The 22,759-nt window shown below is 33.6% G+C and overlaps 1 protein-coding gene across 1 annotated transcript in view; it reads left to right on the top strand.

Annotated features, from left to right (window-relative positions):
- The window catches only part of LOC149777821 (transient receptor potential cation channel subfamily V member 5-like), a 73,219-nt gene that overhangs the window by 625 nt on the left and 49,835 nt on the right, over positions 1-22,759 (top strand). Inside the window, exons 2-6 of the mRNA XM_089938882.1 lie at positions 7,880-8,053; positions 11,971-12,160; positions 15,344-15,497; positions 16,212-16,313; positions 19,535-19,684. Coding sequence (XP_089795008.1) covers positions 7,880-8,053; positions 11,971-12,160; positions 15,344-15,497; positions 16,212-16,313; positions 19,535-19,684 — 770 coding nt within the window. The remainder of the gene's footprint in view (positions 1-7,879; positions 8,054-11,970; positions 12,161-15,343; positions 15,498-16,211; positions 16,314-19,534; positions 19,685-22,759) is intronic.

Here is a 22,759-nt window from a genome sequence, read left to right as displayed (position 1 = left end):
AAATTGCTTGAAATAGGTTTTGCTTAATAAAGAATGAAATCATGAAGAAAAACTGAGGTTATTCCATTAGAGATTCTTGCAAAAGTATATGCAAGTTGGAGAATAATCTATTTCACAAACATGTCTTACACTTCTGAACACATAATTGTTCCATCCCTACAAAAACTTAAAATGTATCTTTGTTGCATTCAATCTGTGTTTGAATATATGTTAGCTTCATGTAACTTAAGAGCTAACTTTCACTCAATACATACAGTAACATGGTTACAGGACTCATTATTCTGATCTGGCCCTGGGTGGAAAGATTACATGGGCTCTGTACGGACAAGAGCAGCTGACCATCCTTTTTTTCATTGCTGACCCAGGTAGCACACTTTTCTCTCATGTTAGAAAAAAAAGAAATCAGAAATATAACATTCAGTACATATAATGTTCACATTCCTCCCCCCAAAATGACCTGCCTACCCTAAATTTAAAACCTGTGCAGTAGGAAACATATCTTTTGTTTGACATTATCTAATGGATTTAACAGTGGAGATAATGACTTTAGTCAAATGGCTAATGAGACAGTCATTTGTAATGAGTGAGGTTACATCTGATAACTGATACTGGTGGAACAGCTGATTATGTGCTGATGAAGCAACATTTTATCGCTTCTCCATAGGATTTTGAAAGTTGCAGTCTTGGACTTTCTCTTTGGAAAAAAGTTGCAGTATAGGACTCTTTTTTCATTGGGAAAAAGTTGCAGTTTGGGACTCTCTCTTTGGAAGAAAGTTGCATTCCCGGTCCTTAAACTTTGAGTTCGAATAATAATTTTGTTTTTTTCAATACAATATTATTATATCACCAGTATATATGTCATTAGGAAATGCTCATTCATTATGCCAAATTTAGTATTGCATAATAAATGAATGAAATTAAGACAGTTAGTTATCATGATAATTGTGATTGTTGTGATGCTACGATTATAACAAATCTCAATGCCCTTACATTCCATTCTTTCTTTTTGTGCTGTCAATATGAATCAAGGATATAATACTTTCTTCTGTATATTAATTTATTAAAAAAGCTTAATTCCATTTAAAATCCAAAAAAATTCCAAGACACTTGAAGAAGAAAGAAATGACCATATTCTGTTCAATTTATTTTAATGTTATCATTTTTTCATTAGGCAACACAGCATAATACATGTTTTTTCACAAACTAAAATGTTTTGCCACAGCAACTTTCAGTCAAATTTAATCCTCAAATTCTGGGCCTTTTGTTTCTCAGCTTGGTTGAGATTCTATACGATGTGCATAAAGCTAACACCATGTTTTCTTGTTCCTATACCATGATTCATTCCATGAATTTCTAAGTTTCTTTTATGTTCTGCTTTTTTTTATCAATACAGTACTGTATGCATCTATTTCACTTGGAGAAGAATTATGCTCAACTGTAATTGACACCAAAATAATTTTGTAAAGTTGCCATCTGAAAAGTACATATGTAATAATGACTCAAAAATGAAAGTATATTATATGTACATGATCATGAAAAATAGATGATTAATATGGTAGTGCAGACATAAGTTCCCAAATCTTGGCACTAATTTCTAAATGCAGTGTATGATGAAATGCACCATACAAGGATTTATAATCTAGATTAAAACTGAACTCAGTAATATCTATCAAAGAGAGGTGTCAAATCACACACACACATACACACATAATTAGTCTTTTGGTCACAGTAATCATTACACACCAACAATCAATTAACAGGTGTCTTAATCTCCTTGTCCACAAAGATATAACCAGGTCAGCTTTACCTAATCCAATTAAAGTCATTTGAACTTTGTTTAATGGATTGTAAATTACATGATTGATAACCAATTTGTATAAATGGATGAAATAAAAGAGTTTTTCACTCTAAAAAATTCTTGCGTACTGAAGACTCAGTTATTGAAATTTTTACACATACTTTTACTGGAATTTATGAGGAAAACCTTGAGAAGTTAAGGGATGTGTTATTCCAAATAGATTTACACGTTTTCAAAAAGGTTGAAATTGATACTTAAATATTATGTACAGATTTTGAAAGGTTTCTTAAAATGACCATGACTCATGATCTGCAAAATCATGTAAGCATATATAAACAATTGATATGTGGACATCTCTGTGTTCTTGAAGATCTGGCTGCAGTATTTGCAGACTTTGATGAATAGATGAGATCAGACCCCAAATCATATAACATACCAATACAGTTTTGGTTGCTAATTTATAGGATTGTCATTACCAGGACCAGTATCAGATGCCCTTAGTGTGAATAATTTTGGTTATGCTGTTTCTTGTGGGTAGAAAGATAAATTGGCTTTCAGCATAGTTAGTTGGAAAGGGAAAATTAATTGGGGAAGTATATAAACCAATTATCAGAACTAACTGTTTGGTGGTTTACCACCCCACTCATGAATTTCAAATTGCAAATGTTTGTCTCAGAACATGTGCTAAAAGGTCAAAAATGAAGACTTACATTTTTATGAATTATTTTTTATGCCATAAAATCAGTGTTTCCCCCTAGGAGTGCAAGATTGAGAGTCAAATATCCACTTCTTGTCAAAGGTAGGTAAGGGTCAGATTGAGTGAAAAACGTACCTTGGTGTCAGATTGAGTGAAAAATGTATCTTGGCGTCAGTACTGGGGGGCTAAAAATTATAACTTTCAGTGTCTTTGATTCACAAATAAGGGTAAAGGGAAATACTGAAAATTATATTTTCCTTTTCTAATATATGTTTCTAGTTCAAGAGATAACTGTCCTTCATATACCAATTCCGGTCAGTATAATATACAACCAGAAATTTAAAACTCTGGAATTTGGATCAATGAAGAAAATTCTCACTGAAATATTGAAACCCACAGTAGGTTAAGGTGTGGCAATTTACAGTCAACATCCAGATTGTTTTCAGTGGAATATCTGTGTGTAGTGATGCTGATTTCATCAGTAGCAACTTTGTTTTAACACCTCAAAAAGGTGTGCAGTCTTGACTGTTGCTCTCAAGACATTAGTTTTGGTCATTCATTTCTTTTTCAAGTGATCATTTTGAAATTTATGAATCCAGGTTAGATATGTTTATTTCTATTCCAGCATAGCTAGATCCATTGTAAACTAATGAAAACAATGGTCAAATATCGGTACAGTAAAACCTGTCTTGAGAGACCACCTGTTTTGAGAAACCTGGATCTCCATGCACATATTTATTGATTATATAGTGTTATGACCTGTTATGAGAGACCACCTGTCTTGAGAGACTATTATTTTTTGGCAGGCAGGGTGGTCTTTCAAGACAGGTTAAACTGTAGTTCAATTGATGGTACTAAAAGCATTGGTGGAGGAGGGTAAACAAAGAATTTGAAATTACTATAGAGAGAGATTTTTCAGAGTGCAGTATTAGAGAGAAATGCAGGCTAGATGAAATCAATAAAAATATTTAAAGTAAGTTCACAGGCAATTATGAATCCTCTCTCCAGCTTTCACTCATGGACATTATAAAGCATTTATTTAACATGGATTCTATAGAATAGTACCATACCTAGTCTATTCTTGAATTGAAAATTTAAGTGGGAAATAACTCAGTTGAAGAAAAAGGGAGACTATTCTGATTACAGGATGGATTTAATGAAGAAATGACTGTAGGGCTTGAAAATATGATGCACCTTTTTCCCCATCAGGTTGATTTTTCAGCATGATGGTCAGAAAATTAAAAATTAATGCATATCTTGCAATCACATGCCCTAGAATTAACCCAGAGCTTATTCATTTCTTTTATACTTGTATATTGTTGTTTATATAAAGACAGCCTGAAGGAAAAACAAGGTCAGCCGTACATTAGACTGGATCTAATGCAAAAATTATGCCAGTATCCTTGGCTTTTATATGTTGATGTGCAGTAAATGTAGATATGGCATATGACTCTCAAACAAATGACTATATATATATATATATATATATATATATATATATATATATATATATATATATATATATATGTATACATTCATTTGAAGATTCACTTTCATGGGTGCAGATCCTGCCTTTTTACACTTTGTATTATGGTGACATGATCAATAAATGCTCTAATAATAAAATATGAAAGATGTGGCTATTATAAGTTCACTTGACAAACAAGATTTGTACAGAACCTTCATAAACACTGAAAACAGTTTTACTTAAGAGGCATTTGGTGAAATTTAGTTCAGCACTGGCCTTAGCCAATGCAAGGCTCAATTTGAATCATTATGGCAGGGCCCCTTGGATTTATGCAGGGGGCCCCATGTGAGTGTGGCATTTGAAAATAAACTTTTAAACAAGTTTTGTATGATATTGAACTTAACATTTTCTTCCATTGCTTTAAAATTACCTTCTCTCTCTCTATATATATTTTTTTAATTACTAGCATGCAGGGCTCCTATGTGCGTTGGGCCCGATTGGGCCAAATCGGTCCAATCTGCCTATGGCCAGCCCTGAGTTAGTTCTTACATGAAACTCCTTGATTGGGTGGCTGAATCTTGTTGATCTTTATCACAGAAAAACACCATGAGAAACTGGTTTTGAACTCTTATAACCCTTGATATTTACATCCAAGTTGTTGTACCTGCTTTACATGTTTTGAATTAAACATGACATTGTTTATCATGTCCCAAATATTTCCATGGTAACTTTTCTGTTCTTCAGTTGACAGAGCACTGAATAGCCTTTATATGTTGCTGTTCTGTTTACTCCAGCTCAAACCAAACCATTTTTGTTATATTAAGCCTGATCACCTACCTGTCATATCAACTACATTTTATCAAGCCTGATCAACTATCAGCCACAGTAACTACATGTTATAAAGCCTGATCAACTGCCTGTCACATCAATTACATGTTATCAAGCCTGATCACCTACCTGTCATATCAACTACATTTTATCAGGCCTGATCAACTATCAGCCACAGTAACCACATGCTGTAAAGCCTGATCAACTGCCTGTCACATCAGTTTACATGTTATCAAGCCTGATCACCTACCTGTCATATCAACTACATTTTATCAAGCCCGATCAACTATCAGCCACAGTAACTACATGTTATAAAGCCTGATCAACTGCCTATCACATCAGTTACATATTATCTAGCCTGATCAGCTATCTGTCACATCAATTACATGTTATCAAGCCTGATCAATTATCTGTCACATCAATTACATGTTATTTTAAAAATTATTTGTTCTTAAAATATATATGATTGTTTGACATAAAATATTCGTTACTTTTAAATAATTGTTATAAATTATGCAAAATGAAATGTTTACCTTATGTGAACTTAATAATTTTAAAAAATTATTTTTCAAACAATATTTACCAACTAATTATTAGTGACATTTTTTTTGCATCTCTCAGATTTAGAAGGTAAGTAAATATAATTCTGATCATCCAGTCATATACATGTCTCATCTTTCTTTCCATTTACATTATGTATTTTATAACACATTTCAAGATTACTGTTGACTGATTAAAATATAGCTCACCAAAGTAACAGAGATAAGACACACCACTTCAAGGTCATGTCATCTTGACCTTTTACATTCACTAATCAAATTACAGCTTTCACATTCATGACAGTAAAAATCTTTATTCAGAGCAAGTCATTTGGAACAATAACACTCACTAATACAAAATGCAGTGCTTTATCTGTTTATGAGACAGGGTTACTGAAAATAAGTGGACAAGAAATTCCTTAGGTTGCCATCGGATATAATTATATTTATATGTAGATTTTAGTTTTAATTCCACTTAAGATTGATGCATCCATGCGTAACGACAATTGTGTTCAGTGAGACTATTTGAGCCTGAGAGGCATTTAAAGAGAATAGACCAATATCGTCATTTGAATTGATCATCATTTTAATCCTTCTGGTCTTATCATAAATGTATGAAAAGTATGTCAATCTTTCTTGTTCAGGCCTGTGGTATGTTTAAATGATTTTGAAATCATAAATTGATTGTATCTGTCATTATTTTGGACTCATGCAATACATGTGCAACAAGAGGCTGTGCGATGTCTGCAGATCATCAAAGAATGGTATTTTACGCATTATTATTCTTTTTAATCTGCTAGTGGCAATTACTTGATAGTAGTAAAGTACAGATGGTCATGGAAACTGCCATCTTTCAAAATTATTTTTGTGTAACTTTTTTTTGTCATTGCAAGAAATTTCTTATATTTGAGCACCAGCATATCATTGAAACAGCGGTGGAAATCTCTTGATAAATCAGTGGTTTATATCCTGGTCTTCAGACAAAATTGTTTTGAAATCAAGCAAACAGAAAATACTGTATATTGTGTAGCACTGGGAAATTAATATCATTTGAGAAAAGGATAACAAGCCACAGAGAATTTGTATTTAAGATTTATTTACTTAGAGTGCATTTGTTTAATAATTACATGTGCATTGCTTTAAATAATTTAATTTACTCTAATTATTTTGAATAATTCAGTTTATAAAGGAAGTTGCTTTGAAGGAATTGTCAAAATTACAGTTGCATATATTTTACTAGTGTTTTAAATTGACTGTCCAGCTGGACCTGACAGCTTCTCCTTAACACTAAAAACAACACGGAATCATATTAATAGAAAATGCTCATCACAGGTAAATAATTGCTGTTATACTGTTTTCAAAATATTTTGAGAATTTGTAATAAGTTATCTTTTAAGAAATAAAGAAAAGACTATGCATGTATAATCAAGATTATAGTTCGCTTCTGATGATAAAATAGGAACGTGTTGATCAGTATATTGTTAATTTGATTGGTATATCACAAGTTATGTTCATACCTTTGACTGCCTGAACCCTATATTAGCCATCTGTATTCTCAATACATTTTTTTTTACAGTCAGCTTTTGTTCAGACCAACATTAGAGGGAAGTGAGAAAAAGAAGTCACTTTTCCAACATTGCTGGTTTGAAAATGCTTGGGATGAATCATTTTGAAGTTATGACAGTTCATTCTGGGACATACTGGATTGTTTCATTGACCTTGATGTCAAGGTCATGGTTATATAAGACTTTTCGTGAAAAGTCTGTTCATTTCCTTATATTTCCCGAGGCTATTGATAGATTTGTTCATGTTTAAGATAATTATGAGGCTAAGGCAATTTTAAGCTATAGCATGCTGGCTCACTGCTTTTACACTGGTGTCTAAGTTATTCATAATAAAAAAAATTAAAGTTTTGCTTAAAGTGTTTTCATTTGCATATTTTTTCCAAATTCTTTTGATTGATTCTTCATTGTACTTGCAATGAATCCTTTTGAAGTTGGGACAATTCATTCTGTGATATGCTTGCTTGACCTTTTGACTTTTGAGGTCAATGTTACGGTCATAGATAAGTGACATTTAGGTTTTGGTTATATTTTATTCTTTGCTTATATTTCCAAAAACTCTTGATAGATTTTCATCAAAACTGGGTTGAATCAATATGAATCATTTCATTCCGAAAATGCTCACTGGATTTTTTGACCTTTTGGTTTTAGTTCAAGTTTTTCCGTTTGCTTTATTACCTAAACCCCAGTTTTCTTTGGATGCATCATCATGAATCTAGAACAGTTCATTCTACAAATGTACTCTTTCGACCTTGGGGTTAGAGTAGTCCAGTTTACAGCAATGCTTTGATTATGCACTCATCATGCTGGCCCATACCTTGATTTAATCTATTTGTGGGTGCATGCATTTGCATCAATTTAGCAATTTTATTAAAAAATTGAAGTGAATATATTATATATTATATATTACTGAAATCAGTTAGATTATATCATTCCAGTTTGTCTAGTTGTGGTCACATTATAGGATATCTTTTATTTCTGTTGCAGAGAGGAAGTTCCGTGAGGTATGCTGGGATATTAGCCAAACAGGGACAGTGGGCGAGTCTATTCTTCACCTTTGTCTTCTCAATGCCTCTGCTGTTCATGCCGATTTGGCCAAAAGGCTTCTTTTCCATTTTCCCAAACTCATCAATGACATCTACATATCTGAGGAATATTATGGTAATACTTGATTTCTATTGTTTCATGTTGAGAAGTTTCATGTTTGCAAAATATAATTTTAAAGACATTTTCACATCATACAATTGATTCTGATTATTTTGAGAGAGACATAGCCAGGGGTAAAAAAAATTGAAGCTGGGCAAGTATTTCCAGTGTAAATGCCCAGTTGTGGCAACTGAAAAATATTATTAAAAGCGATAATGTTAAAAATGAAAATTATAATCAAGTATTGTGCTTTTAATTGCAAGTACCAGTTTATAAATTACTTGCTGTATTTGATTGAATTACTGTGTAGACATGTAACTCATATTTCAGTAGCAGTACTTAAATATTTTCATAAGTATAGCTAATGCCTGTATGTGTAATTTGAACTTGTGTTATTTCTTTTAATCTTTTAAAAAATTTGTATTGTACTATTTTAGGTCTCTTTAATGTGAAAATTCATGCTGGGGCTTTTAATTGCCAGAAACCGATACTAGTTTATAAATATATTACTTCATGTATTTTAATGAAATTTTAATGACAGAGGACCATATAACACTTTGTAGATGTATTTCTCATTTTACTCCAATGAAATCTGAGTAAAAATTAAAAGTGCAGTGAAGAAATAAACCTTGATTATTTCAGTGGAGATTTTTACTTCAGGTTTCTTCTTCAGGCAAAAATCCATGAAATCACACACACACACACACACACACACACACACACACACATGAGAAAATCATTAATTTAGGGGTTGAAAATTCACTTGCCCAAATTGAAATGGCAAGTGAAATCTTAAGGCAGTCAAGAGTTTTCCAGTCACTGTCAGACAGTCATGACAAGGCTACAGCTGATTCAGGGCTGACCAGGCTGTTCATTGAAAGCTCTTAGTTTTTACTTTAAATTTGTTAGAGGGAGAGCAGACTAGTCTTTGTACTTACTTTCAGCTAGTCCAAGAAAATGTTTCAGTAAACATTCTTCCATTTGACTGAATTTAGGTGATGGACATCATCAGTTTTCTATAATAGCTGGTTGAGAAAGAGTTTCTTCTGACCAAATAACAATGATCTTTACTTTACTGACTGAATGAGTGAGAAGTTTTCAGAGATTTTTTCAACCATTGTGATTGTATCATTGCTAAATTAGATTTGGTTTTATCTTAAATCAAACACTCTACCACCATATTTGTGCTCTTTGTCCAGGGACAACTATGGATTTTTAGAAATCTTTGTCCCTGAGAGCTATCTTAAAAACATTGCTCTTTTCATCTCGGTATAGTGGCATCTGTTGTCAAATCTGAAGACATTAATAATTTCTCGAAAGAGTCTATTCTATACCAGTAAAGCCTCATGAGTCTATTTTAGTCTGGTAATCCTGTACTGGTAAAGCCTCAGCAGTCTACCGGTATTCTATACTGGTAAAGCCTTAGCAATCTATTCTATACTGATAATACTAGACTGGTAAAGCCTTGTCAGTCTATTCTGTACTGGTAATCCTCTACTGGTAAAGCCTCAGCAAAGTGTATAATGCATTGGTAATCCTCTACTGCTAAAGCCTCAGCAGTCTATTCTACACTGGTAATCCTGTATATGGTAAATCCCTCAGCAGTCTGTTCTATACTGGTAATATTATATACATGGTTTGCACAACCTTGAAGTATTCTTGGATTTATGGCATTTTTTATCCATGGGAAATACTTGAATTTGTTGAAAAACCTCTTTGTATCATTGATAGAACTCTAGACATATTTCTGAGGGAATGCAGAAAGTGCAAGTAGAGTTGCTGATATATACAATATATACTTACTTATAAAATGAGCCCAACTGCAAAGACCCAGATCTGCCATCACATAATGCACCAGAAGATCTGGGTCTGTGCAGTTTGTTATGGGTAATCAGTAGAACAAAGGACACAGATGCATTATGCTGTTGCAGCTCAGGATCTTTGTTGTTTGAAGTTAGACTTGACTTATAGGCAAGAATGTGTGTGTGTGTGTGTATATATATATATATATATATATATATATATATATATATATATATATATATACATATATATATATTGACAGCCAAGCCATTCACAGTACTGATGAGCCAAGTCATTCACTGTGCTGAAAAGCCAAGTTATTCAGTGTGCTGAATGAATCAAATTATTCACTGTGCTGAACAGCCAAGCCATTCACGGTACTGAAGAGCCAAGACATTCACTATGCTGAAAAGCCAAGGCATTAATTCTTAATTTGTTTACTGACTTCCATGATTTGTTCCATGCCCTCTTCTAAATTCAGTTTGTGGATCTTCAAACAGTTAATCTGTTTAAACTGTTATGTATTTTCTGTAGCTTATTAAATCAATCATATAATATTGTGTGTTTTGATGGCATAGAAAGACCAGAACCATATCCACTTAATACATCATGTCTATGCTTGGTACACAGCTGAAAATGTGTCTTTTGATGGCATACAGAGGCAAGAACTGAGTTTTCTTAGTGCATCACATCTATGCTTGGTACATATCTGAAACTGTGTCTTTTGATGGTATAGAGAGGCTAGAACTTAGTCTGCCTAGTGCATCACATCTATGCTTGGTACACGTCAGAAACTGTGTCTTTTTGATGGCATCCAAAAGCTAGAACTGAGTCTTCTAAGTGCATCACATCTATGCTTGGCAGTTTTCTTTTGATGGGCTACAAAGCTTCATCTGATACTCATGGATGGAATGTTCTGCATCAAGCTTTGTTAAGTTGGAGTATGAAATGGAGTATCTCAGGGTTGAATTAAAGTTAAGTAGACCTGTGCAGGCAACGTGTAAATAATTTGACCACAGCATCATTGAACAGGCAGACTGATCATTTAACATAATTGCCAAAAGAGAAAGCTAACAAGAGACTGATATAAAACACTAGACTTAATACGTTAAAGCTTGTAGAGACCAAAACATATTTGGTATTATACAGCTGAAAAATTGGTATCAGTTTTTCATTATGTCCTTCATTCAACAAATGTATCACACATCATATATGTCATGATCATTTAAATTTAAATTTATGTAGTTAAGAATGTTTGAGTTTCTGGCATGCTGAATTTTAAATTTTGTAGTAAAAGGGTAGTAAGAAGTAGAGTTGCTGATATATACAATATATACTTATAAGATGAGCCCAACTACAAACTGCAAAGACCCAGATCTGCTATTGCATAATGCACCAGAAGATATGGGTCTGTGCAGTTTGTTAGGATCTTTGTTGTTTGAAGTTAGACTTGACTTATAGGCAAGAATGTGTGTGTGTGTGTGTGTATATATATATATATATATATCTGTTGATTGACAGATTTTTCTTATTTCTAGTCCTCAGAAATTCATTAAATCCTGGCTGCCTAATTGAGCAGTACTAGTTAAATTTTCCTAAATACATGACTATCATGTTGCAAATGTTGAATGCTTGCCACTCATTTATGATTGGAATGTTAAAAGTTTCTTGGAATTTTTATAATGAAAAACATGTATAATCAGTAGGCAAAACATCCCTGTATAAAGATTAACTGTATTTCTTAAAACTGAAATAAATAGATAAAAATAATTAAAATTTTGCCACCAATTTTATTTATACATTAACTAAAATTCAGTAATCAGAATAATCATGTTTTTATGCATTTAATAATTCTGATTGACCATGGTTAATGTTGGTAAAAAAGTTAAGAAGGAATTTCTGTGCCTACATGTTGAAGAAAAGTAAAACTTTCAATATATTGTGCATAAGTTTATGTTTACTGTGAAATGAGACAACATTCATGTATATCTGTTGCTTTTATATATATCCTAACAAACCTGGCTAAACAACCAATTAGATATAATTTATTTTTATCTCTCATGAACCATGACATACTTAAAAGGACATACCGATAGCTTATATGTCTATCATTTTGTGTTCCAATGCAGGTGAGAATGTTCTTCACATGGCGATTGTAAATGAAGACCCAGCCATGGTCAAGTTCTTGCTGGACAAAGGGGCTGATTACCATTGCCGCTGCTGTGGAAACTTTTTCTGTCCAGATGACCAGAAGGAGTCCCGTACGGACAGACTGGATCATGAATGGGTTGATGTGTGCAAGAAAACAAAATATGAAGGGTAATTATGATAAATCCACATATCTGCCATAAGATGTCACACAGAAAACATGAACTTTTACTCCCAAATCTTCACTGTTATATTTAAAAAATCATGATACTCAGAAATCATAGCAGAAAGATAAAACAGTGACCTTTTGTTTCCATCATTGATTGATTGATTGATTGGATTTACGTCGCGTGAATGCTAAATGTTCCTGGGGGAAGGAATTAGTGCCACATCCCCTAGGCGTTTATGTGCTCAAGGAGCACTGCTAATTTAGCCATCAGGTAGCGATACTATATGTCTCTAATGACCTGAATGAAGGGCTTTCATGAATGGGAATGGGCCCAACACACATTCATGTTAACAATGAGTTGATTTCAGTCCGTATTTTCTGTATTAGGTGTTGACCCATGCAGTATGTAATGCCTGTTGCGATCGGTCGCAATGATGTCACATCAGGACACCTAGCTTTAGGCGGGTGGAAATTGTTCCACATCTCTGCCGTTATACGATGTCCGAGAGAGGCAAGAGAGCAAGGAACTCAGCAAGCCAGCCATGGATGTTGTGCACTCCCAAGAACGTCAGTCCGTACTTAGTCAAATTTAGTCTACTAATAGACAATAAAAAATGCCAATAATGTGTTAGCCACCTGTGCAATTGGGTCAAATCAAAACAAGTTGTAAAATTTTCCTACATCCTAACAATCATAAAAATTCTAGTACATAGTGTGCGTTGTAGATGCCCTACAAATTTTTAACAACTAATATGTCTGAGTGACATATAAAAAGTTTGGTCTCTGTTAGGTCATAAAAGGTTTGAATTTTGAACCGTGGATTGACGGATCAAGTTAGTGTATATAATAGTTTTATCGAAATGGGATACCAAGCCAAAATGGTTCCACCATGATACATGCCCAGAAGCTGAAAATAAACATGAAACAGTCCTACCTAGTGTTGATATAAATCTACCTCAGGGCAGGTCATACAGTTCATGTCAGAAGAAATTAAAACACAAGGATGTTCAGAAATAAACAACCACCATTTCATATATTACATAACTTGCTAATAATAGCAAAGTGTTATGTCCTTCAAGCACTGCCATGGGAAAGCTCAGTAGGATAATTTGTAAAGGTAAAGTAAACTCAAAGTTAAATCAATGAGATGTTTATTGAAAAACAAAATTTAATACATTTCATTGCTGGGAATAAAAATATTTAAGCTGTCTTTGTTAAAGATTACTGGCAAGATTGTGGTCAGCTGCAGCGTTTCTTTGAAGGCATATTTTACTTAGTGTATAAAACACAAAACAAGATTATCTCATTAACCAGAATAGTATACAAGTGTGATTCAGTTTTGATTGGAAAATGCCGCTAGTGATTCAGGAATGGATTAACCAGCTACAAAGCAAGCAAAATAAAAATCTATGCTGACGAAAAGTCAGCAGGATCTTAAGAGATTTTTTAACTATGTTAACAACCAGGCTGTCTGCCATCTCACTGCTGCCTGCGTGGGTTCAAGTCTCAGGCTCGGCTAACGTTGGTACATGAGAAAGCTTGCCAGTAGCTTCTTGTGGGTTGGTGGTTCTTCCCGGGGTTTTCCAGGGTTCTTCCTCCACCAGTTATACTGGCCGCCATTTATAGCCTATCTTGTGCTGAAAAATGGCATTAAACCCTACAACAACACCAACAACCAACCAGGCTCTAATGAGTGCAGAGATGAATATAACATTTCACTTAAATTATGTACAGATGAATATATCATTTCACTTGCATTATGTACAAACCCCATACTGAACTATTGAGATTGCAACAAAGACAGCATCTCATTTAGAATTAAGAATGCATTTTGCAGTGCATATGATCTTAAAGACAGAAACTATTGTAGTTGGTTAAATTCAGTGTCAGTATGCTTGTGATTGTGTGAGTGGTATTCATATTTGACAACGCTAAATCTATCAACTATTATTTGTTTGTAAATTGAGTATATTAAATGCTTCGAAGAAAATGCATTATTATTTTTTATGCATGTTTGACCTCGCATGAATAGACTAGCATTTTCACCCAGGTGAAATTATTGAGTTAATAAATGTAAACCACATTTTGATGGTTTATTTCAGCTTAAATTTAAAATCCTTTTTAGTACTAATTTGTAAATAATGACAAACAAGAAAACCATGTCCTTCTATACTTTACATTTTAGACATATGACATATGAATGAAAGGATTTTGGGGAATTGCAGTGGTATTTCAGTTACATAAGACTGATCAGTCATAGAAATTTGCATTCATTCAACAAAGTTGCAGAACAAAAATATTAGAAAAAAGTGTCATATTTTTTTCAGGTTAAAGTATACATGTCATCAAAAGATTACTCGTGTACATTTATCAACATTTTGAACTCTTGAACAAAAATATAACTGTATAACGCTCAAAAATAAAATTTGCTCTCAGTAACTGGTTATAATTGATTATCAGTTGGTAAAGTGGAACCGGTTATCGATTATGAAATTCTGACCAATTCCCATCACTACCTTGAAAGAGTTTTATTTCCAGCATTGTAATTTACAAGAGTCATTTTCCTTGATTGCCTGTCTTCATTTTGATTTTGCACCATAATGTTAGAAAGGAATGTTGGATTTCAACTATATTTATCATGTGCCTATATATTGACGACACCTTGAATGAGTTGGATTCTCAGCCTTATGCATCTATAGAAGTTATGTCTCATTATTGCCAATTCTACAAACATAGGGTTCACAACATATGATCCTATTTGAAAGAACTATATAGAGTTGGGGACTTTATGATGCACCCAATGCTAATAGATCTAGTTGTGATTATTAAAATTATATTTGATTATTTCTGTTTTTTTTAATTCTTAATAAGGAGAGTCACATTGCACTTGTAATCCAAGGTTCATGGGTTCAGTGCTGGCCAGTCTAGATAGGCTGAAGAGGTTTGTCTTGAGCAATCATGATGAAACCAATAATGTATTGAAAGTGCCAATAAAACCAAAACAAGCAAAATAAAAACTTAATAAGTTAAAAACCAGCAATTGTATTTCCAGTCTCCCTCTGAGTTCATAGTACTGTGAAACAAATGAGATTATAAAGTAATGATTATGTCTTTTTAATGTCTACATGGTAAGCGTTGATTTTACACAAGTAGAAATGATGATACTATATTTGTCTGTTATTCAGGTATGTTTACTTTGGAGAGTATCCTCTAAGTTTTGCTGCATGCCTGGATCAAGAAGAATGTGTGAGGCTTCTGAGTGCCAAGGGAGCTAACCCCAATCTTCAGGATGCCAATGGAAACACAGTTCTACATATGCTGGTCATTCATGACAAAACGGTAAAAATGTAAATGGGAATGCTGTGGAAGATTGTAAACTTACATATATACTGGTTGACTGGTATCAAGGGTTTTACAGATTAGACCAAGAATTTGTCGTAGAATAGCTTGTTCCCATGTCTCTCATCACCCTCACCATTTACACAGATTGTTTGTCTCCATAATTTCCTTGAAAGTACTTGGACAAGAATTTCAACATTTATATTATAGTGTTCTTAAAGTTAATTGTTGCTGCAGCAGTAGTATTATCACCTGTCTATTTAAGTCCTTTGTAGGGACCCCGAGTGGTCTAAAGCGCTCACCGTTCCGGATCACTGCCATCTCACCTCTGTCTGCGTGGGTTTGAGTCCAAGGCTCGGCTAGCGTGGGTACGTGGGAAAGCTTGCCAGTAGTTTCTCGTGGGTCGGTGGTTTTTCCCTGGGTTTTCTAGGGTTCTTCCTCCACCAGTTATACTGGCTGCCATGTATAGCCTATCTTGTGCTGAAAAATGGCGTTAAACCCCAGAATAACAACAACAAGTCCTTTGTAAATAATTATAAGCACCACCAGCCAATTAATAGGGATTGACAAATCTCACTTTTTATGCATCTTTTATATAGAAAAAAGGATCTTGCATTTGAGACCAAGACATTGGCAGCATGTAATATGAATTAAAAAAAAAGATAAATTAGAAAAAGAAAACAAAGCCATAATTTAATATTTTTTTTGTTTCAGGAAATGTTTGATTTGCTGCTAAGTTTAGGTGCTGACTTGAACATCAAGAATCGACAGGAACTTACCCCACTCACATTGGCAGCAAAGTTAGCCAAGAAGGATGTAAGTACATCCTATTTATTGCACAGTGCTACTGATAGAACATATCTTTAAAGTTATTTCACATCAAGTAATGACATGGCAAAAGGTGTAAGAGTAGCACCACAGAGTCTCTCATTATTATTGCACATTGGTATTAAAACGACATGTCATAAAGTTTTTTCATATATTATATATTACACACTATAAAATCAGTAACACGTTCAAGTTCATCTTATATAATTTATCGCATGGCACTACTTATATGACATGTCATAAAGTTATTTTATGTCTTTTTGATGTAACATATTGTAGAGTCAAGTTAAGTCATGACAAAAGTAACAGAGAATCCATCTGGTCTGATTGAAATGATTTTATTGTAGTTTTAGTGGCAAACGATCTGGTAGATGTTGTTAATATATTACATGAGATGATTCCTGATTTCTCTGAAAATTCCACAGTTTTTACCTGTTAGAAAACAAAGTAATGGAAATGGGTTATGGCAAATGCCAGTATGTCTCTTGCCTAATATGCAGAAATTATTTCCTAACAAGACTAATTTTTGCCAAAAATGTATCAAAATATTTTTATATATGAATTATTCTCATTCATTGTTGAACATTTAATTAGAGAACAGTCAAAAAGTTTATGAGGTTTCAGGCGTTGCATAGGTTACATGTATTGATAAACCCACACACAATGCCCATTTGAAATAATGAAAATACTTTATTGTTTACGCTAATGAAAGCGATGCATATTTTATTCTTGAGTAGGTCAAATGCACATGTAGTGAGCATAGAGATGTATGCACATGTGATTCACATAGCATGCCTGGATACAAGTTATCGTGTCAGTTCTGGAAAATTTGTTAGACCTACTGCAAGTCATGAAGTATTGAGTCTAACATACATACATGCATACATACATACAAACATACAAACATACATACATACATATGGGGGTAATTCTTTGATATCATCTGCAAACAGTTCTGTTGCCTTTTCAATCATGTATTGTCAAAAGTCTGGATGGGATAAGCATGTGTTGGCAGACTGGTTTTCATGCATTTATATTTCTAATGAATAACAGACCAGATTTTTTGACTGTTTCCATCTGAGAAAACTAATATGAAAATGTTCATTCAGGTATTTACATAATCTTGTTTATATATTGCATTCTGGGTAGAGATCGATCATGTTTTTTCGTTATTTTCTCTTTCTGTTTTAAGAACAGGGTCTTTACATGTATTTTCAAGGAAGTGCAGAATCATTAAATTATGTAAGCCAGATGACTGTAACATTTCTCAGTATGCAGCTGGAAGGATGAAGAATGATAATTTAATGTTCAAGGAATGTTGATGTAAAACTTTCATGTAAAAGACGACTTTGTAATGGAAATTAAAAGTGCTGTTAGTAGTAAAGGGGCTGTATGATTGAAATTTAGGATACCTATGGATTTTAAATTTAGAATCATGACATCACAGATGTGAAATATTGTTTAGATGATTTCACACATATTGTATGTATCTATTGTAACAAAAAAAAGAGAATCACCATTAAAATAGAGCATACAAGCTTGTGTATTTATTTCTTGTTTGTTTCCCTGATGGTTTCTGCTTACAAGGGGCTTTGAATCATCATGCTGTAAAAAGATACTGACTTGATTATGGTTACAAAGCCTATTTCATTAGGTTCTGAAAAAAAAATTATATAAATTGCTGTAAATATTTGTCAACACTTCATTCAAAGTTGAATTCTTTATGAAGGATGCTGGTATATATTATTTTAACATGATTTAAAAGTTCTATACCTAATGAGTTAGGTGTACAAACTGGCTGACAATCTATACTGAATCTGTTAGATGTACAAATTGACTGGCATTCTATATCTAATGAGTTAGATGTACAGACTGGCTGACAATCTATATACCTAATGAGTTAGATGTACAAACTGGCTGACAATCTATACCTAACAAGTTAGATGTACAGACTGGCTGATGATCTATACCTAATGTGTTAGATGTACAGACTGGCTGATGATCTATACCTAATGAGTTAGATGTACAGACTGGCTGACAGTATATACCTAATGAGTTAGATGTGCAGACTGGCTGACAATCTATACCTAATGAGCTAGATGTACAGACTAGCTGACAATCTGTACCTAATGAGTTAGATGTACAGACTGGCTGATGATCTATACCTAACAAGTTAGATGTACAAACTGGCTGACAGTATATACCTAATGAGTTAGATGTACAGACTAGCTGACAATCTATATCTAATGAGTTAGATGTACAGACTGGCTGACAATCTATATCTAATGAGTTAGATGTACAGACTGGCTGATGATCTATACCTAATGAGTTAGATGTACAGACTGGCTGACAATCTATATCTAATGAGCTAGATGTACAGACTGGCTGATGATCTGTACCTAATGAGTTAGATGTACAGACTGGCTGATGATCTATACCTAATGAGTTAGATGTACAGACTGGCTGATGATCTATACCTAATGTGCTAGATGTACAGACTAGCTATTGATCTATACCAAATGAGTTTGATGTGCAGACTGGCTGACAATCTATACCTAATGAGTTAGATGTGCAGACTGGCTGACAATTTATACCTAATGAGTTAGATGTACAGACTGGCTGATGATCTATACCTAATGAGTTAGATGTACAGACTGGCTGACAATCTATATCTAATGAGTTAGATGTACAGACTGGCTGATGATCTATATCTAACATGTTAGATTTACAAACTTGCTAAAGTGCTATACGTGATAATGAGTTAGATAAAGTATTATATCAAATCAGTTAGAAGTACAGATTGATTAAGGTTGTCTACCTAATGGTTTAGATATACCAATTGGAGACTTCAGTTTAATGTACATTATATTGAAAAGAGGAAGTTCCTTTCTCGCAAACATGCTTTCAAGACAGATTCTTGAAATAAATGGCCTTAAAAGTGTCAGGCAATAAATGAGAAATGTATGGAACAGATATTGAGTCAATATTTACATATAAACTGTAATTCTCAAACACAATTATCTTCCAATTCTATATATCAGTTTCAATAATAAATCAAATTTGTAATGTACAACAAAAGTTTAGTACAAAATATACCTGGAAATTTACGATTTTTATGGATTACCTGTGCATGATAAATTTAAGAGTATAAAAAAAACTGAATGAATTATGGGATAATGTCATATTTTAATCTCTTATTATCTTTCTAGATGTATGAGCACATTTTGGAGAAGATTCGACAGGTGTACTGGATCTATGGCAATGTGACATCGGCTGGGTATCCATTGCAAGACATCGACACCATCACTGCAACGGGAGAGATACATGAGAACTCGGCTCTCAATCTGATTGTGTATGGGGTGAGTTGCTGTAAAGAAATAAAATTTGTTGAAGTCATCCAGGTGTTCATTTTAATGTTCACAGTACTTTAACTGTGAAGAAACCCAAATTGCACGAAGTTTAATATGGGATGGAAAGATATACGTATTGCTGTTCATTTATTATCACACTATATTTAATATGGGAGGGGATGATATGCCTGTTGCTGTTCGTTTATTATCACACAATATTTAATATGGGAGGGGATGGTATACCTATTGCTATTCATTTATTATCACACAGTATTTAATTTGGGATGGGATGATATACCTATTGCTATTCATTTATTATCACACAGTATTTAATATGGGAGGGAATGATATGCCTGTTGCTGTTCATTTATTATCACACAGTATTTAATATGGGAGGGGATGGCATACCTATTGCTATTCATTTATTATCACACAGTATTTAATTTGGGATTGGATGATATACCTATTGCTATTCATTTATTATCACACAGTATTTAATATGGGAGGCACACAGTATTTAATATGGGAGGGGATGATATGTCTGTTGCTATTCATTTATTATCACACAGTATTTAATATGGGAGGGGATGGCATACCTATTGCTATTCGTTTATTATCACACAGTATTTAATTTGGGATTGGATGATATACCTATTGCTATTCATTTATTATAACACAGTATTTTATATGGGAGGGGAGGATTTACCTCTTGCTATTCATTTATTATAACACATTATTATATGCTCATTCTTTTCCCCGTTAACTTTACATTGTCAGAATCGTTAAGTATTCCCCGATACTGAACACGCGTGACAATACACATATAGCATTCACATGAATAAAGGAACTACTTTCTATTGTAAACAAACAATGGATGCAGACGCCAGCACTTTTGATTTGTAAACAAATCATATACACTCGCGCAAGAGGCTCTTTACATTGTGGTTGTTTAAATTTGTTTCTGAATGAACTAAAACATGTTTCATGGACTGCAAAAACACCCAGCTGTTTTGGCACATTCTGCGTTGATACAATGTTACGGATTTATGCTAGCTACATTGTAGATGGAAGATTAGGTCCTTACAAATAACATACAAGTGACAAGGCATATACTGTCTTCTTTAGCTGGTAATAAGAATGGCAAAATAAAATATACTTACAGTTTTACATCCTGAATTTCCTCAAAATGTTTTTTCTTAATTCTGCAAATCCGAATTACATGAGCCATGTCATAGGTTTTCAATCTAAATTACACATTTCGAAATTGTGCTGTAATTTCGATGATAAGTGCATTTGCATCCTCCTTACTGCACTCAAAATGAAATAAGCATTAAATTCCATAGCGTCTTTTTGATAATTGCAATTGAAAGACTTCATATTTTTCCTACGTTATGATTTCAAACATTCAGTGGCAGAAACAGAAACACATTTGCAGATGTAAACACGCTTCTCCCGCGCCACTTCAATCCGATGTATTTCATGTATAACTTGCACAGATGAATCCAGTCCAAAATCACAAACATTCATCGAATCGAAACAAAATACCAAAATATATTCATTTCAGATCAAATGGAAAAGTTGTTGCAATGCGCATTCATTCACAATATGACTGCAAATTTCAATTTTAACTAAAGACGCCATTTTCTTTCCAAAGTTATGTCGAGCACGCAACTAAGTTCAAATTTATCTGGGCGGAGTTATGTGCGCATTAATAATGATGTCATTGTGTAATGACAAATCTGCTATTGTGTATACGGCATTCATTCATTTACGTTGTTTCTTGTAGTGTATTTTGTTTATATAATTAAACCTTGGGTAAAATAAAAAAAAATGAGCATATAATAAAAAGGTTACTGCATTTGTATGGGAAAATATGAACTCGTTTTGTCGGAAGGATATACTGCACTCACAAGTTTGTGCAGTATTCCATCCCAAAACTCATTCATATTTTCCCATACAAATGCAGTAACCTATAAGTATTTTATATGGGAGGGGAGGATTTTCCTCTTGCTATTCTACAAGCATAATGGTGCCTTTTGAGTCTTTGAATGTTCTGCATTGAATATCATTTATATCTCCATGGAAACAAAAATGTAACACAAGTATTATACTTGCCAACATCATTTGAGGTCATTTTTTTCATAAGGCCATCTAATCCATCACCAAAAATAATATATTTTGACCGTTTTGTCCCTCTAATGAGAGGACACCATTTTTAGAATCCAGAATAGGTGGTTTATAAGAGGAAGATCAGTCAATATGCATTGCGATTACTCGAACATTGTTACTGGCAAAAGTTGTATCAAATTTAGATTGCTGTACCATACACATTATGATTGCTTGGACATAGGGTACTGGCACAAGTTGAATCAAATTTAGATTGCTATACCATACACATTGTGATTGCTTGGACATAGGGTACTGGCAAAAGCTGTATTAAATTTAGATTGCTGTACCATACACATTGTGATTGCTTGGACATGGGTACTGGCAAAAGCTGTATTAAATTTAGATTGCTGTACCATACACATTGTGATTGCTTGGACATAGGGTACTGGCAAAAGTTGTACTAAATTTAGATTGCTGTACCATACACATTGTGATTGCTTGGACATAGGGTACTGGTACAAGTTGTACTAAATTTAGATTGCTGTACCATACACATTGTGATTGCTTGGACATAGGGTAGAGGCAAAAGTTGTATTAAATTTAGATTGCTGTACCATACACATTGTGATTGCTTGGACATAGGGTAGTGGCAAAAGTTGTACTAAATTTAGATTGCTGTACCATACACATTGTGATTGCTTGGACATAGGGTACTGGCAAAAGTTGTATCAAATTTAGATTGCTGTACCATACACATTGTGATTGCTTGGACATAGGTACTGCTGGCAAAAGTTGTATCAAATTTAAATTGCCAGGCAAAAGTTGTGTCAAATTAAAATTGCTGTACCATACACATTGTGATTGCTTGGACATAGGGTACTGGCACAAGTTGAATCAAATTTAGATTGCTGTACCATACACATTGTGATTGCTTGGACATAGGGTAGTGGCAAAAGTTGTACTAAATTTAGATTG

This window comes from Sinohyriopsis cumingii, chromosome 17, assembly GCF_028554795.1.
Source record: "Sinohyriopsis cumingii isolate HCF-2022 chromosome 17, ASM2855479v2, whole genome shotgun sequence".
Taxonomy (NCBI): domain Eukaryota; kingdom Metazoa; phylum Mollusca; class Bivalvia; order Unionida; family Unionidae; genus Sinohyriopsis; species Sinohyriopsis cumingii.
The sequence above is the reverse complement of the archived record's forward strand: the minus strand, read 5'-3'. Positions and strand labels throughout refer to the sequence as shown.